The following is a 17,640-nucleotide window of genomic DNA, read 5'->3' on the forward strand; positions in this document are numbered from 1 at the left end:
AGATAGCAAGCTACTTTTTATGTAGTAGCTTGGAATAATTGGCTTTTCTCATTGTAGTATCTCAGCTGAAAAGTTTGTGAATGCATTTCTTGTATAATTCTTAAGTTCTGAACTGGATACTAATTGTTTATTTGAGTGGTTAGATCAATGTGTTCTAAAAGTTATCATTTAACACTATTGTAGTCACCTGATGGCATGAGATACCACTCAAGTATTACTTATCCGTCTCTAGTTATGTATCCTGCAGTTTCATATTGGCAATTCCTTCCTGGCATGAGAAATAAGTAAGAGAGTATAGAGCTCCTCTACTCACTCTTTCTTTCTTTCTTTCTTTCTTTCTTTCTTTCTTTCTTTCTTTCTTTCTTTCTTTCTTCCTTCCTTCCTTCCTTCCTTCCTTCCTTCCTTCCTTCCTTCCTTCCTATTCTTTAATAAGATATGGTACAATCTAAGGATTTATAATATTCATTACAAATCAGAACTGCAATCATGTAATTATTGAATGGGTTTTTAAATACTGGAATGTAGTATACAGATAGTCCTCAATTTACAACCATAATTGAGCCCAGAATTAAAGTAATAAGTTGTGGCAGTTGTTAAGTGGGTCTCATGATGGTGCCCAATTTTATGACCTTTCTGCAGCAGTCATTAAACAAACACAGTTGTAAAGGGAACACTGCAGTTGTTAAGCAAATCCATTGTTTACAATAGGTGATTTTTGTCAGAAACTAAAGATAAATGCCAGTTTTCGGCAAAAACTCTCATAAATCATCACATGATTGTGTGATGCTACAAATGCGGGCTGGTTGTCAAGTGCCCAAAATGCAGTCTATGACCATGAAGTGGGGGACCATGGGAACATCAAATCCGGTTCATAAGTAGCCCTGGGTAGGTTCATCATAAGTTTGAGCAGTTGCTAAGCAACGGGTCGTAAGTCAATATTACCTATATAGGAATAAGATGTTTCAGGAAAGAATAATGTCTGTTTCTCTTTTGTACAATCTAAGATACAAAATGAATAGTTGTAAAATGTCCAACACCCCAAACAGAGGAGGATTTGTCTGTCTGCTTATTTTAAAGAAAGGATGCTTGGATTATGCAATTGTGATAGTGACAGTGGTCTATTACTGCTGCTCCAATTACCTGCTATTCTGGATGGTAATTTTCATTTATCTCCCTCTTCTACAGGTGAGGGGTACCATTGTCAACAATAGATTTCTAGAGATTCTTTTAAAGGACTGCTTCAACTTCAGTTCAAAGAATGAGAATGCCTTGTTTCTCTGTTCAGCTTGGAGGTAAATAGTGGGTGAACTATTCTTTGATTTATTTTCTGGCCACAATTATTTCAGAAACAGTCCTAGTGAATTGATTGATGTTTAATTTATTTTTTGTTACCTGGAACTGTTTTGCTCTATAACTCCTGAGGAAATGGACCATACCCTAAATTGACCACTGTTGATTAGATCCATCCCACTGGTCCATGTAGAGTCAGTGTGTGAAAAAATGGTGTCATCTGTCATGATGATGGAGGTGGTATGGCCCTTTCTAAAGAAGCCATCACTAGATGCAACAGTTCTTTCACAATTTTCATCCAATTTCTGGCCTTCCTTTTCTCAGGAAGGTTCTCGAGAAAAGAGCCCTGGATTAAGGAGATTAATACCCCAAATAGGGACTACTGGATCAAAGAAAGGGATAAGAGTAATTCAACCATCCTAGCTCTTCTTGCTCTCTCATCAGCTTTCAGTATGATTAATCTTGATACCCTTCTGGGATGACTACATGATTTAGGAATGGGATGTATGATGTTATACTGGTTTTCCTTTCTCTTGGGTTGGCTTTGGCTAGGGAGTTTGTGAGGATTAGGTTAAGCTTTCAGATTCTTTCTTGTAGGACAATCTCATTTCTTCTATTTAATGTGTGTGAACCCACTGAGTGAAATCATCCATTGACACAGGGTCCAATATCATCAGTTCACTGATAATAAATTTACATCTCCTTCATTGGACCAAACAAACTGTGTTATCAGGGTCATGTTCCAGAGCTGGAGGCTGTGAAGATCTGGAGAGGAGAGAACATGCTCACATTTAATCCCAAGAAGGCAAGAGTGGTTGCCTGTTTCAAGGATCCATAATGTGTCATCTTTAGATTTGCATAAGTTTGCATTATTCTATATGGAACATTCAAGTTTAGTGGTTCTCCTGGATTCTCAGTTCCTATTGAAGGAGCGATGGCACCTCTGGCTAGGGAGTCTTCACCAGGATTCATCTGATGCACTAATTCTGCCTTTTCCTGAATGGGCAGTCTCTTCTCACAGTTGTTCATGCCTTTGTCACCTCATGTTTGGTCTATTGCAATAGTCCAAACATGATTAGTCCAAATTGACTAAGTCCAATTGAGGTGACTAAAGCAAGTTTGTCCAGTTACTTGGAAAGAGTTTTGATAGCTGTGTTCCTGTTATAACCTCTTTTTCATTTTTGTTGTTCTTTGATGGCTTTTAGAGTTGTGAGAATGAGAATCAATCAATTAATGAAAACCTGCAACTCCTAATGAAGTAGACAAGATCCTTGGCTCTTTTAGCAGACCACTTGTTTCTTAGAAACATGGTTTTCCTTGTTGGTCAAAGCCTCCAGGGAGGTTATACATTAATGAGTCCATAGCAGTAATGAATTCATCTCAAGGAAAACTTCTACCTTGAAAAAAACAGTGGTGCTTCCCCTTCTGAGAAAACTAACATGGAGTCAACAATTCTGGACAATTTTCATCCAGATTCCAACATTCCATTTTTAGTGAAGGCATTTACTTCACTATAGTCACAACCTGGGTGACGTTGGGCCAATCACTGTCTCTCATCCAACCCATCTCAAGGGTTGTTATCATGAGGAAATAGGAAGAGGAAGCAGTGTTAAATATGTTTGTCTTCTTGAGTTACTTTAAAAAAAAGTAAGAAAAGCAGGATTTAAATAGATGCAAACTTATTTCTTCTATATCTATGTCATGTTTTAATAGCAATTTATATATGCATCCTACTAAGTTGTCTTGATTCTGTATAATTGTTCATACTTTATTGTTTGTCTTAAAAATAATTATGCACTTAATTAAACTTTTCTTGGAATAATTGTCTCCAGAATAAAAAAAATATTTATTTAATGAACTTAAAGAGTAGATAACTTATTATTGTTTTTCTGAAATTCCAGATTGTTAGCAAGCCCTTCTGATATTATGCCCTTTTAAGTTTTTAACATTTTTATGCACTTCTAGCATTAACATTCTAGTATATGGGAAATTTATATTTTCAATATCTATTGTATGACAGTAATATAATTTAAAATTTGGAAAAAAACAAGTCCAATTCTGCCATTTGAATCATGTAAATTGTTCTACTTTACTCTGAGATATTCTTTCTTTGATGTTTTTCTTTTCCAAATAGATGTTTTAACTGTTCTTCGCCAATCTTGCAGGTTTTTTTATGGGATTAGGATTGGTGCCATAAGTATGGATTATAAAAATTATAATAACAACAACAACAGAATAACAGAGTTGGAAGGGACCTTGGAGGTCTTCTAGTCCAACCCCCTGCTCAAGCAGGAAACCCTATACCATGTCAGACAAATAGTTGTCCCATCTCTTCTTAAAAACCTCCAGTTTTGGACAATTTCTGGAAACAAGTCGTTTCACTGATTAATTGTTCTAACTGTCAGGAAAATTCTCCTTAGTTCTAGGTTGGTTCTGTCTTTCATTAGTTTCCATAAATTGCTTCTTGTCCTGTCTACTAATACAAATGCAGTGGAGTTTTCTATAAGCATCTGAAGTAATTAGCAAGTATAATTTTGAAGTGAATTCTAGTAAAGCTTCAGTTTCTTTATGTACAAATATACTGGCCTTCAACTTTGTCTGTTCCTCTTAGTGTAAGAGAAGGCCTGGCAGAGCCAAGGGGAAAGAGCTAAAAGAGGAATCAGTTTAGAATCTTAAGTAGCCACAAACTAATTAAGTCCAATGCCCCCTTAAATGCTTTGAATCTTCTCTAGTTCCAGCCTGGTGCTAACTGTTAGTCTGAGAAGATTCCTGTGCATAGGCTTTAACAATAAATTAGTAATTGGGAATTTCTGTGTGTGGACTGTTCCCTTTACATAATATGCAAAATAACTCATCTTAATATAGTCTACGATGCAGAAACTAGTAGTGGCACATTAATTGTGTTTTCAGTGTGTGATCTTGCATGAGAAAACAATAATGCCTAGCAGGCTTTACTAGGATACAATATGAATTGAGAATGCATTATAAAACATAAAAGCTTTCTAAGCCATGCTGGAATTCCATGGTAGATTGACCTGAAAACATTTTTCTGAAGCATGTCCTGCTTTAGAAAACTGCACAAAACACAAAATAAATTCAGTAGTATTGTATCAGTTGCTGGATTTCCAAAATTTTTATGTAAATTGTGTCATTCACAGTAATCTAAAGCTATTTATAGTAGCAAAAACTATCTTAGCATAGAAATGTGTGTGTAATTACTGGAATAGAATTCCTAACTGCTCTGGCCAGCATAGCCAATGCTGAAGAGTATCAGGTGCGAGATCACACCAAGTGATTTTAAAGTGTGTAATTTATAGTACTTTTCTCAAGAAGCAGTTTAGCTAATTCAGTATTGCTTGGTCACAAAACATTTTCCCAATGGTTTATTAGCTATGGGGCTAATTCTGGACTGAATTCATTTTCTCATTTTAAAATATAGGCATAAGTATTACATACTGACAAAAGTCACCTTATCCCTGACCAATCTGCCAAAATATGCTATTGTTGGTGCTGCTATATTAAATTCACTGTATCTCTGCCTCCACAAATGCATTTAAGAAAGACAGCTAAAGAACAACAATACATTTCTATGTGTTGTCAACAATCAACATCGAGATAAGCAGGGTTTAGCGCTGGACAATCAAACAGTAAACGATACCTTAATCAAGGAACTACCAACTCAGACAGCAACTCAAGACAAACAATCAAAGAATAAACAGCAGCCTAATCAAGGAACTAGCAAGGAAAAAAACAACACCTTCACCAATATTGGCAGGGCATGTCATTGGCAGAAGGGAGTGGGGAACAAACCCCACTCCCTTCTAGCACTGAAGATACTACCTAGTTTGGTAACAAAATGTTTGCAAGCAACCAACTTAGTTTAGAGAGCACCAATGACTCTACTGAGTACAACGGGACACTGATTTGGACAAGTAATTTTTGAGCTGCTACTAAATCTGGCATCAGTTTAGTCCAGAAATATTGGCATGTCTTAAAACATTTTCACCTTTTAAGAGGTCACCCTGTATGCATTCCCTGAACATTCATCAAGATAACTTCTGTTAGGCATTATCTGAATTCTTCCATTGGGACACACTATCTGGTCAGAGGTTACTGGTGAAAGATAAACTCTCCTGTCATTGCAGAGTATGACTTTGCCACACTATTTAGATTCATCTTAATTAACCTAGAAATCTCAATTTACTTATTTGTTGTCTGAAGTAACTGCCATAGTAGTCTTTTTATTGTCCTTAGATTTGTAAGAAGTGGCATTGCAAAATATAGTTTATGGTAAATTTGCTTTGGTAACATTATTTCTAAGAAATACCCTCTAATTTTACCTAAGCAAGTGGCAATGTAAATTCCTACGGGGGGGGGATAACTATAGAATTAAAGTTATTAGAACCTCAGCTGTTTCCAAATTAGGCTTTCAAGTCTGAAACAAAATGTTAATTAGAAATATCTTTTCCAGTGTTCTCTTGGGAGGTTGACATATTTAATCTGATTTAAAACTCTCATAAGAATTTTGTTGCAGAACTACTTTCAGTTCAGTTCAGTAGCTAGTTAAAAAATGGTGAAATGGATTTCATTTCAATTTATCAACAGTTATCTATTTCAAAATGTATTTGGATGATGAAACATTTCATTACACATGTTATCTAAAACACTATGTAAATACAGTCAGTGATGTTAGAAATATTGAAATTACTTAGAAGTCTGCAAAGCCATTTTTTAAAAAATGACCTTTAAGAAAAAAGGGTTTTGGAGGAGAGGCGGGGTTACTTTCTGCATTTTGGACATGCTTTCACTTGCCAAAAAAATTGCCTCTGTAGCAAAACTTTGCACATTCAAGGAATCTTGAATGTTGGGTTGTGTCCTAACAGACTTCTCAAATTGGTACTCTCTGTAATTGAATCTACACTTTCCAGCCTAGCTATGTTGGCAGGGAATATCATGAATTGCAATAAAATTAAATCTAGAAGATGCATTCCTACTTTGCACAAGTAGCAATCAAGAATAGACAAACCAAAAGGAGAGACCCATCAGTGAAGTTTATCTACACATTTCAAGCTTTTGACATTGAAACAAAGATTCAGTCACCTGAGATAATGGAGGATATTATCAACTCTGCAGAAATCAACAAACTGAGGTTCTCTTCAGAGTGGAAAAGAAAAGTAGTGATGGAAGATTCATTATCGCAAAGGACAGAGCAATTCTATTTGGAAAGAAGAGCTATTACGAGAAGTGTGCTGTCCTTCTGATGCATGTATCAACGATATTTATCAACCTGAGAAAATTACAAGTGATTAAAAATTTCTGAATAGAAAGGTGAAGGAATTGGGGCACAATACCATTTTCACATATGTGAAATTATTCTCGATTGCAGAAAATATGACTTCAGCAACAGAGTGGTCCATGCCTGGAATGCACTACCTGACTCTGGTTTCATCCCAACCCCCCCCCCCCCAAATTTTAACCTTAGACTGACTACTGTTGACCTCACCCCATTCCTAAGAGGTCTGTAAGGGGCGTGCATAAGAGCACCAGTGTGCCCACCATCCCTGTCCTAATGTTCCCTTTAATATCTTTCCTAAATGAATGGAAATGGTTAAGGGAAAAAAAGAGAAAAGATTGCATTCTTAGGCCATGGCTTATATCAAAAGTGTAAGTAACTCTTAAGCAGAAAGAGTTGTATTTCACAAGGGAAGGAAAAATGTATTTGTCAAGTCTAATGGCACTTTTATCAAGAAAAAAGTAAACTGACAGCAGGAAGGCAATAGAAGCAAGGACTCCATGTAGAGAATTGCTGGGCAAATAGGCACAGAACTGAACATGGTTAAGGGAGGGGATATGAATATTCCACAGCACATGGCATATAACAGTAGGAAGGCTGCTAATTAGTAACATCCTCTACCTCCTATGTCTGTCCTTCTGTCAGAAAGCAAAGAGAACTCTTATTAACAGGATTCGTGAAAGGCAGTGGGGACAGCTTAGTTTGTTAGGTTCCACCTTGCTACCCTAAACAATTTTGGTCTCCAGGGTGAGAAGTATTACATCCTAAGAAGATGAAGGAAGCTCTAGAAGTGGTCTCAAAACTGCCAGATGTTAATCTTTGAAAACTCCTGAAAAATTGATAAATTGCAAAAAGATTGGGGAAAAAACAGTTTAATCCCAGTATTCAAGAATGGAAAACCTAGGATATTACAGATCAATTAGTGTTATTCTACATTGGGCATGGTACCAGAACAGATTATTTAGTTTCTGAGCAAGATTGCTCAGGTTGAGTTGCATTCAACAGAACCATTTTGTTCAGGTAACAAGAAGTTAATAGTTTCACTATACTATGCATTGGTTAGATCCTATCTGAAGTGGGATAGACCTATTCTCTATTGGAACTCAGGGCAAGACAAGAACCAATAGATTGAAATTAAAGAAGAATCAAGGTGAACGTTGAAAGAAATTTTCTGAATCAAGCAGAATTCTACTGAGAATAGTTGTAGGCTTACTGGAAGTCTTCACGCAGAATCAGATGGTCTTTTGTCTAGGTTGATGGAATCCTGCACTGAACAGTGGACAAATTTAGATGATTCTTCCAATTTATGCATTCTATGTTTCTACCTATGCACCAATTAGGATAACCTCTTACTATAATTTCAATAGGACACGCTTGTCAATACTAATCCAGCTTTAAAAAGTATTTTGAAAGAGTATATTTTACGATGTGTCTCAGAGTCTTTATCACTCATTTACCTTTTCTATTCAGACTAACATTTATTAAAAAGCTACCATAAACTAACATGGCTTACTTGCTGCAATGTTTACCTTTGGATTTTGGAGGAACTGAGAAAGATATGAATGAGATAACAACAGAATCAGTTGACAGCATATTTTATAAACAGCAAATCAGACCCAGTGGGGACAAACCTGCGGAAAATATTTTAAAGACTCTGTCTTAATTAATTAACTATACAATCCCTATTACAGTTTTCAATATTCCTTATTTACCCCAACAAACATTAACAATTTCTGTGGTTCTTGCTTTTTTGGTCTTGTGCAACTCTACGGGGTTTGACCCCTGTTCCAGTGTTCTCAGCAAGTTTATATATAAGTATGTCACTTGTGAGTATACCCCCTCACATTTTGTGAATATTTAAGTATATCTTTTCATGTAACAACACTGAAGAAATGGCACTTGGCTACAATGTAAAGTAGGGAGTATATAGCTTGTATAACAGTGTAAATGTGCTGTCCCCTCAAAATAACCCAACACACAGCCATTAATGTCTAAACTGCTGGCAACAAAAGTGAATACACCCCTAAGTGATAATGTCCAAATGGGACCCAAAATGTCAATATTTTGTGTGGCCACCATTATTTTCCAGCACTGTCTTAACCCTCTTGGGCATAGAGTTCACGTGAGCTTCAGAGATTGCCACTGGAGTCCTCTTCCACTCCTCCATGACGATGTCACAGAGCTGGTGGAGTTAGAGATCTTGCATACCTCCACCTTCTGTTTCAGGATGCTCCACAGATGCTCAAGAGGGTTTAGGTCTGGAGACATGCTTGGCCAGTCCATCACCTTTACTCTTAGTTTCTTTAGCAAGGCAGTGGTCATTTTGGAGGTATGTTTGGGGTCATTATCATGTTGGAATACTGCCCTGCTGCCCGGTCTCTGAAAGGAGGGGATCATGCTCTGCTTCAGTATGTCACAATACATGTTGGCATTCATGATTTCCTCAATGAACTGTAGTTCCCCAGTGCCGGCAGCACTCATGCAGCCTCAGACCATGACATTCCCACCACCATGCTTAACTGTAGGCAAGACACACTTGTCTTTGTACTGCTCACCCGGTTGCCTCCACACATGCTTGACACTATCTGAACCAAATAAGTTTATCTTGATCTCATCAGACCACAGGACATGGTTCCAGGAATCCATTTCCTAAGTCTGCGGGCTTTCTTATGCATCATCTTTAGAAGAGGCTTCCTTCTGGGACAACAGCCCTGCAGACCAATTTGATGCAGCGTGCGGTGTATGGTTTGAGCGCTGACAGGCTGACTCCCACCCCCACCCCTTCAATATCTGCAACAATGCTGGCAGCATTCATACATCTATTTCCCAAAGCCAACCTCTGGATATGATGCTGAGCACAAGCACTCAACTTCTATGGTCGACCATGGCGAGGCCTGTTCTGAGTGGAACCTGTCCTGTTAAACCATTGTATGGTCTTGGCCACCGTGCTGCAGCTCAGTTTCAGGTCTTGGAAATCTTATAGCCTAGGCCTTCTTTATGTAGAGCAACAATTTGTTTTTTCAGCTCCTCAGAGAATTCATTGCCATGAGGTGCCATATTGAACTTCCAGTGACCAGTATAAGAGAGTGAGAGCAATAACACCAAATTTAACACACCTGCTTCCCCTTCACACTTGAGACGCATCACATGACACCAGGGAGGGAAAATGGCTACTTGGGCCCCATTTGGACATTATCACTTGGGGCATACTCTCTTTTGTTGCCAGCAGTTTAGACATTCATGGCTGTGTGTTGCATTATTTTGAGGGGCAGCACATTTACACTGTTATGCAAGCTGTATACTCACTACTTTACATTGTAGTCAAGTGTCATTTCTTCATTGTTGTTACATGAAAAGATATAGTTAAATATTTATAAAATGTGAAGGGGTGTACTCACTTCCTTGACATACTGTACTTCAGCAGCACTTACCTAATTCCTTTCTTCAGCCTTCAGTTTTTTTGTTGCTTTTATGTCTCAAGCAATACCCATTAGCTTCTGGGTATAGATATTCAGGTTTCTACTTGCACTGTGTCTTTCAAAAGGTAATAGGATGTCTGGTATATTTTCCTACCAAAGCTTGAGGCAAACAAGGAAGTCATTGTTTCAGGTATGCCTCCTTCAGGGTTAGATTCTACAGAAAATAGCTTGAGTAGACCAGTTATATGCAGGTTCAGGTATATTACATCAGCACCATGGAAAGCTCAGAGTGAGATCTCATTTTTATTTAAAGTAACCACCTTCTTCTACTCCTACCCTCAAAATGACGCTATAGAGCACTGCACACCAGAACAACTAGACACAAGAACAGTTTTTTCCCGAACGCCATCACTCTGTTAAACAAATAATTCCCTCAACGCTGTCAAACTATTTACTAAGTCTGCATTACTATTAATCTTCTCATCGTTCCCATCACCCATCTTCTTCCACTTATGACTGTATGACTGTAACTTTGTTGCTTGTATCCTTACGATTTATATTGATATTGTTTCCTGATTGCTTATTTGTACCCTATGACTATCATTAACTGTTGTACCTTATGATTCTTGATGAACGTATCTTCCTTTATGTACACTGAGAGAATATGCACCAAGACAAATTCCTTTTCTGTCCAATCACACTTGGCCAATAAAAAATAAAAATAAAAATTCCTAAGGTTTTCTTAAGTGAACCCTTCATGCATATTTCTGCATGAAGGGTTCACTGAGGTAGATGCTTTATTTAGATGTATGACATTATTTGGCTAGTAACCAAAACAAAGTTTGTTATAATGAAATCAATATCTTGTATTTTTAGGCATCTTTGTTCAGATAAAGTTTTCCAAGTTTCCAGATTGGAAATTTGAGAGAAAGAGAGCACATTAGATGGTGATTTTGATTTCATTCTACAAATTTCAGTCTATTGCTATGGTGATCATTATGTTTATTAGTGTAGTTTTGGTCTAAGTTGAAACCTCTGGCTCAAGAAATATAGTAAACCAGTATAGAGTATACCATTGTTCCTTGTAGTTCTTCTGATAGCTTCAGTATTAAATGCAGATTTAATGACATTCACATGCAACACATCTTGCATCTGATCAATAGCAAAGATCTGCATGCTGCAGTTTTGAGAACATGCAGTTTCTACAAACTTGTTTCAGATGTCTTTGTGCCAAGGAGTTTGTTTTGATGGCTGCTGTATTCTGAGTTATCTTATTCTATTTGTATTCCTGACTCCTTAATTCAGGAAAAGTCTCTTCCAGTGACTTTGCTTTGTTTTCTTTAACTCCTCACCAATTCTATTACTCAAACATCTTAATGTTTGTTTGCTGGTGTGTTTTTTAAGCAGGTTGTGTTTTCCAGTACATCCTCCTCACCAAATAGCATGGCTTTCAACAAATATACTGTATACCTTCCAGATCAATTATAATGTAATTCTCTTCATTTTATTTCATTTCTTGATAATTTGGACTGTGTGTACATGTGAGAGAGAAGGGGGAAGAGAAAGAGAGATTTAAATTATTAGTTTGATGGATAGTATAGCTAATTTAACAGTAACTCTTTTAAAAAAAATCTTCTATACTGTTTTCTGTACCTTTCAAGCCCTTATTTGGAGCTAATAGGCCAGAGTTTTAGGTAGAAGGAAGAATAGAAGACAATAGCTTTTTGATGAAGCATGTTCTGTACAATCTCCTCTTGCTTCCTCCAAGTCATAACCAAAATAGCTAGGAGTAATAATGAGATAAGCATCTAAGGTGTGTCCAAACTTTAGGCTCTTTGCAAAGACACTCGGAATCACTGTATGATCCTCTATTGGCATAACATTAAAAAAATACATGAATTAATTTTTCAATAGAATTATAGTCATGAGCGTCAGAGATACCTGTATTTAGGATCGTCTTTGTCATGTTTTTATTATTTTTGTACAGAAAAACGGTCCTTTTTCCAGCAAAATGAAAACTTCAAACCTCTTGAATACAGTAAGTTGCAAAACAATTATTCTTTTTGTTTGTGTCCCTTTCTTCTTTAGTTTTACTACTAAGTTCTCAAAGCAGTCCAAAATAAAATGCATATTTGTTAAATCAGTTAAACACTATAATATAGTATAAACTATATGCGGAAATTATTTGTTCATATTGTAAAAATAGATAACTTGGCACTGAATGTACTGAATTTAACATTCTTTCAACTGTGCCAGAAAATTCTTGATTTGCCTTATATTTCAGCTTTATAAGAGCTTTTTAAAAATAAAACAGTTAAAGTATCATTACAGAGATTCAGGTTTGCTGTATTCTTTCTGTATATTCTGAGTGGGTTATTATTTAAGTATGAATTTGTGATTAGAACCTGTATAAACAAAACAGCCTATAGTTTCTGTGAGTTTCTGTAATCAATACCCTGTTTCCCCCAAAATAAGACATCCCCTGATAATAAGCCCAATTGGGCTTTTGAGCGCATGGCAATAAGGCCAAGCACTTATTTCAGGGTTCAAAAAAATATAAGACAGGGTCTTATTATCGGGAAAACACGGTAGGAAGTGGGGGATTTTGTATTTTTCTTATTCTGAAGGAAAGCTGCACTGGCTCCCTATTGGTCTCCGGTCACAATTCAAGGTGTTGGTTATTACCTTTAAAGCCTTTAAAGCCCTACATGGCTCAGGGCCAGGTTATCTTCGAGACCGCCTTCTACCGCATAGCTCCCAATGACCGGTAAGATCCACAGAGTTGGTCTCCTCCGGGTCCTGTCAGCTAAACAATGCTGGCTGGCAGGCCCGTGGCTTCTCTGTGGCTGCCCCAGCTCTCTGGAACCAGTTACCTCCTGAGATCCGGACCATCCCCACCCTATTGGCCTTCCGAAAAGCGGTGAAGACCTGGCTTTTCTGGCAGGCCTGGGGCCGTTGATCTCGCTGTTGCGATCTGGCAAGATCCGGCCATGAATGGTGTGAATGGGTTTTAATTGTTTTTAATATTTTAATGTTTAATGTTTTTATATATGGTTTTTAAATGCATTGTAAGCCGCCTTGAGTCTTCGGAGAAAGGCAGCATACAAGTTGAACAAATAAATAAATAAAAATAAATAAAATAAATTCACTATAGTTGGAAATCAATAACTATACACGTGTGAAGAGATATTAACTCTTTATAAATACTAAAACTTAAAATGGTATAAAAGGCTAAATGTAAAATAAACATGCATACTTAGTTTGGACAAAACAGCTTTCCTTTTTAATTTTAAAAATAAATGAAATGATCCTAAACTTTTCAGTACTTGTGTAGAATTGGATAAATATGAAATGAAATATTTATTTCATGAAATATCTATTTTTCACTTAAATAGGTTTTGCAGAAGAATTTTCAAAAAATAAACTTTATAGATTGGTAGCATGTTTTAAAAGTATGCAATTATGTCTGTGTTTTTGTAAACAATTTTATGAAAATAGTAGAGCACAGAAGAGGCCTCAGCTACAATATCTGATGATATTTATAAAATTCAGAGGGTTTTTTACCTTTGTGCAAGGGAGTATTCATATTTGCAAAGCAAGGGATCCTATTTCATTCATTTTTGATACATGAAAATATCAGAACATGTATCCTTATGGATGAGATGTGAAAAAAATATTAGCACAAATGCAGAAATTAGGATGAATGGAAAATAATCCTTTTAAAAACTTTCCTCCCAGTACACATTTTGGTTTAATTGCTATATACTGTAAATGCAATAGAAAAGTTGGGAACTTCCAGTCTTTTCCAACCAATCAATCACTAAACATCATATTAATTTTATTTTTATCTCATCTTTATTACTTTTGCAAATAACACAAGATGACAAACATATCCAACATACCTTCCTCTTCCTATTTTCTCCACAACAATCCTGTGAAGAGGATTAGGTTGAGAGAGAGTGCCTGGCCCAAAGTCAATCACCCTCTTTCTAGACTGGTTCCTTAACCACTAAATCCCCCTTCCCCTTTTTTAGTCTTTTTTAGTTTTTTAGTTTTTAAATTGTCATTGGATTTTAATTGAATTGTTTTAAATTGGGCCAGTTATGTACGTCTTTTAATAATTTTAAATTTTGTATTGGCATGTGTTTTAGTTCTGGCTGTTCACTGCCCTGAGTCCACTAGGAGAAGGGCGGTATACAAATTGAAATAAATAAATAAATAAAATCAGAATGTACTATGACTGAAGAGCACTGGGTAAATACAATTAGCTGTTGTTTGTTGCAAAAATAGTCACAAAATTTCTACATCCCTATCTTTTTACCTTTACTTTTTTTTTTTTTTTTTTTTTTTTTTTTGCATATGAAGAATTTGTGGCAAAATTGTTTTAGACAATGTCTGTGTATTTCCCAAATTTTTATGAATGTTCCAGATGGCTCTAATTAAGTTGGTTTTGGAGGAATACTACTTCATTTTGAAATTATTCAGGTGTTTCTGAAATTAATCCAATTTATATTATCTTCAGTGCATACCCTGTATACATACTTGTATTCTCTAATGAAATTTCCCCAATTTGGAAAAAATAGCTTTTGTTTTATTGGAATACAGTGCATAATTACTTGGGCATGCCATACCTCTAGGGCAGATTCCTTCCTATATATTCAGAATCAACAGTCATGTGGCTGGAGATATGCTCAGGGGAATATTGAACAAAGACTGCAGTAACAACTTTTTCCTTACCTCCAGGACCTATTGGTTAGGACGGGGAAAACCCAGGGAGCTTATTTCCTCCCCTCTCAGGATCTCTACCCCTGGTGGCCATAATAGTCACAGAAATAATAATACATACTACAACAATTGCATTGGCTTTGAATCAGAGTTTAAATACAGTGGTACCTTTAATATATGTCTCAGTTCCATTACAACGAATTAGAGCTGCTGTACATATTGCTAATCAATACAATTTCCACAACTAATATAAGCAGAGAGCTTATCTAAATCAGATAGTTTACCAAATTTGTCTTGTAGCTCCTTGATTTCAGAAAGATTTCCCAGCATGGAAAAGATAGTGGTGTCTTTCTCCTTTTATTCCCCCAGATATAAGTTTGGTTCTCACTTTATTGCTTTTCTGCAAGACCTTGAAGACATAGTTTTGTCAGCAAGTTTGAGGATCTCGTTCAGAACCAATCTAGCGGCTTGTCTGATTCTGTTGTTGCTACTACCGTGGAATAAGGGTTGGAGTGGTGAATTTTAACTGTGGATTTTTAATGTTCTACGTCGCCCTGAGTCACTACATGTGATTTGGACAGCTATATTCATTTGTCTAATAAATAAAGAGTGATTGAAGTATCAGGGGGAAAACGCAGCACAGAAATTAATCTGTAGAAAGGAGAAGTTCTTACACCCTTCACATATTTTCCCCAGTTTATACCCAGTGCTCCTCTTTGTCTCCTATTTTATAACTGAAAACGTTAGCTTGATTTTTCAACGGACTAGTACTACAATTTCACAGTACAGTTTTGGAAGAGGTTGAAGTGTTTGGGGTAGTACTTGTTAATGGAAGTCAATCTACATGATTCTTGATCATTGTATTCATCAGTCACATCTTTATCTTCTACTGATCTTTGATACGTCATTCCTTCAATCCACCCTAGCATTCTGTTGCAGTTCCATATACCTGTGCAGCCAGAAGGACTGTATGTGTGGATGCTTCATTAAACTGGCTATTTATCATGCAATTCATTAAGCTCATTATCCATCATGATCACCAGAAAAGGTCATTCTTCTGGGCAAGCCTGCAAAGAGATTGCATTCCAATCAAGTGTAGATTTGCTCTGATTCAACTAGCCCTTGATTTCCAGGGGGTATTGTAGCTACTCTTCCTGCATATCCTTCCTGCATTAATATGTACAGACACTTTCTATGGCAACCTAAAACACTCCGTTATTAGTTCAAATAGGACTGTCGTTTCCCACCTAAAAATGTCTTTAGAAATAATGCTACATTATGATGTAATTCCCCGGGCCATTCTGTTTTAGGAATGCTGCCAGATCTGCCTTATTGATACCTGAGGCAGAAACAAATCCCATTTGATTGCTAAAGTAGCCAAATAAGATAAGATAAGCATTGTAGAATAAGTCAGATTTTCTTCTTATGGCCCACGTATGATTTTGTAGAGCCATTCAGAGTTTTTTTTAAAGGGGGAAGTTTACAAAAAGCTACTCACAGATATTAGAATAACTGAATGTGCTATACCAGAGTAAAAACATGCGATGTATAGAATTAGATGTGGAGAAAACTGGGGTTTTTTTATTTAAAACCTGACACACTTTTTGAATAATCCCTGAAATCTCTTGGCAGTATTACAATTCAATCAGTTTTTACCATGTATGAAATAGTAGCTGGATGGTGAAAATGAAATGAGGAATGAATGGACATATAAGTATTATATGTGACTAGCATAGAGTATGTGAACGGGTTGTGAAAACAAGTATTAATATGAATGACCTAAGTAAACAGCAAGTAAATGAAATGGTAAGTAAATGGCATACAGTACGTACTATGTGAATGAGGAACATTTATGAATATTTTAGAGGAAAATAAATATTAAAATAAATACTTTATTTTAGAGGGTGGGCAGTGTATAGTAAAAGGAATCTCTGTATATTTGCAAGTAGAGCCTACAGCCTACCAGTCAACATCAAATGTCACCTTGTAGACAGAAAAAAGTTCCCGCTTTTATTTGTAATCCATAAAAGTAAAGGGCAAAACAAAGTTTCCCCAGCATCAACTGGTGTGGCAAATCTGTGCAAAAATATACTAACTTGATGGTTGGAATCATGTATTGTGCTTTGCGGAGGCCTACTTTTAAGGCTAGCCTGGAAATTTTAGAGAATGCAGAATTCTGACACTTTAGGGGAAGTGTATATTATATAGGAGTAGATACACTGATTGAAAGCATGTTTGAGTGAACGTGAAGGTACTTGACCTAAATGGATTTAAGAGTACCTGATTGTTTTGCTTTTATTTTCTGGGCATTAAGATTACTGGGGTATCATTTTTATGGTCTCACATTTTTCAGGAATTCTCTGCCCAGTAACCTGAGACATGGTGTTCATGATAGAGTTCATCCAATTATAGAATTGCTTTCCAGTTTAATTAGGGTTGGTATACAGTTTTCCGTGTGTGATGCAAAATTAATTTGTTCATGTTGTCTATTTTTTTGCAGAATTTCTTCTGCCCTGTCTTTTGTTTATTGTTGCTGCTGATCCTTTTTGCTGGTTTTTAAAATTGTATTTTTTTTTTATTTCTATAGTCACCTATCTCAAGAAGTGATTCTGGGTGACCCACATCATAAAAAGTAAAAATGTTTCAAATAATCCAAAATAAATATATATGATTGCCAAATAGAACTACTCTATGGATGCTAATACAGACAAGAAATGGGACCCTTAACACAGTCAGGGCCCCAGATCCAGGTGCACAACTAGTCTTTTAAACTATGGTTTAAAAAAGGTCAGCAGGGTCAGAATAACAGAATTGAAAGGAACCTTGGAGATCTTTTAGTCCACTGCCTGCTCAAGCAGGAGATCTTATACTATTCAGACAAATGATTGTCCAATCTCTTCTTAAATTTGGTGC

General features: G+C 36.4%; 1 protein-coding gene across 3 annotated transcripts in view; it reads left to right on the forward strand.

Moving 5' to 3' along the window:
- FUT9 (fucosyltransferase 9) overlaps positions 1–17,640 on the forward strand; it is an 82,352-nt gene that overhangs the window by 53,413 nt on the left and 11,299 nt on the right. The window contains exons 2-3 of one of the 3 annotated variants that reach the window (XM_087882586.1): positions 1,186–1,292; positions 11,990–12,040. The exons of 1 other annotated variant lie outside the window; for it this stretch is intronic. In XM_087882586.1, coding sequence (XP_087738712.1) covers positions 1,259–1,292; positions 11,990–12,040 — 85 coding nt within the window. In that variant the 5' untranslated portion in view covers positions 1,186–1,258. The remainder of the gene's footprint in view (positions 1–1,185; positions 1,293–11,989; positions 12,041–17,640) is intronic. One more of the 3 variants, XM_034409021.3, reaches the window with a different exon arrangement.

The sequence above is a fragment of the Pantherophis guttatus genome, chromosome 1, assembly GCF_059756535.1.
Source record: "Pantherophis guttatus breed Tessera chromosome 1, ASM5975653v1, whole genome shotgun sequence".
NCBI classification, from domain to species: domain Eukaryota; kingdom Metazoa; phylum Chordata; class Lepidosauria; order Squamata; family Colubridae; genus Pantherophis; species Pantherophis guttatus.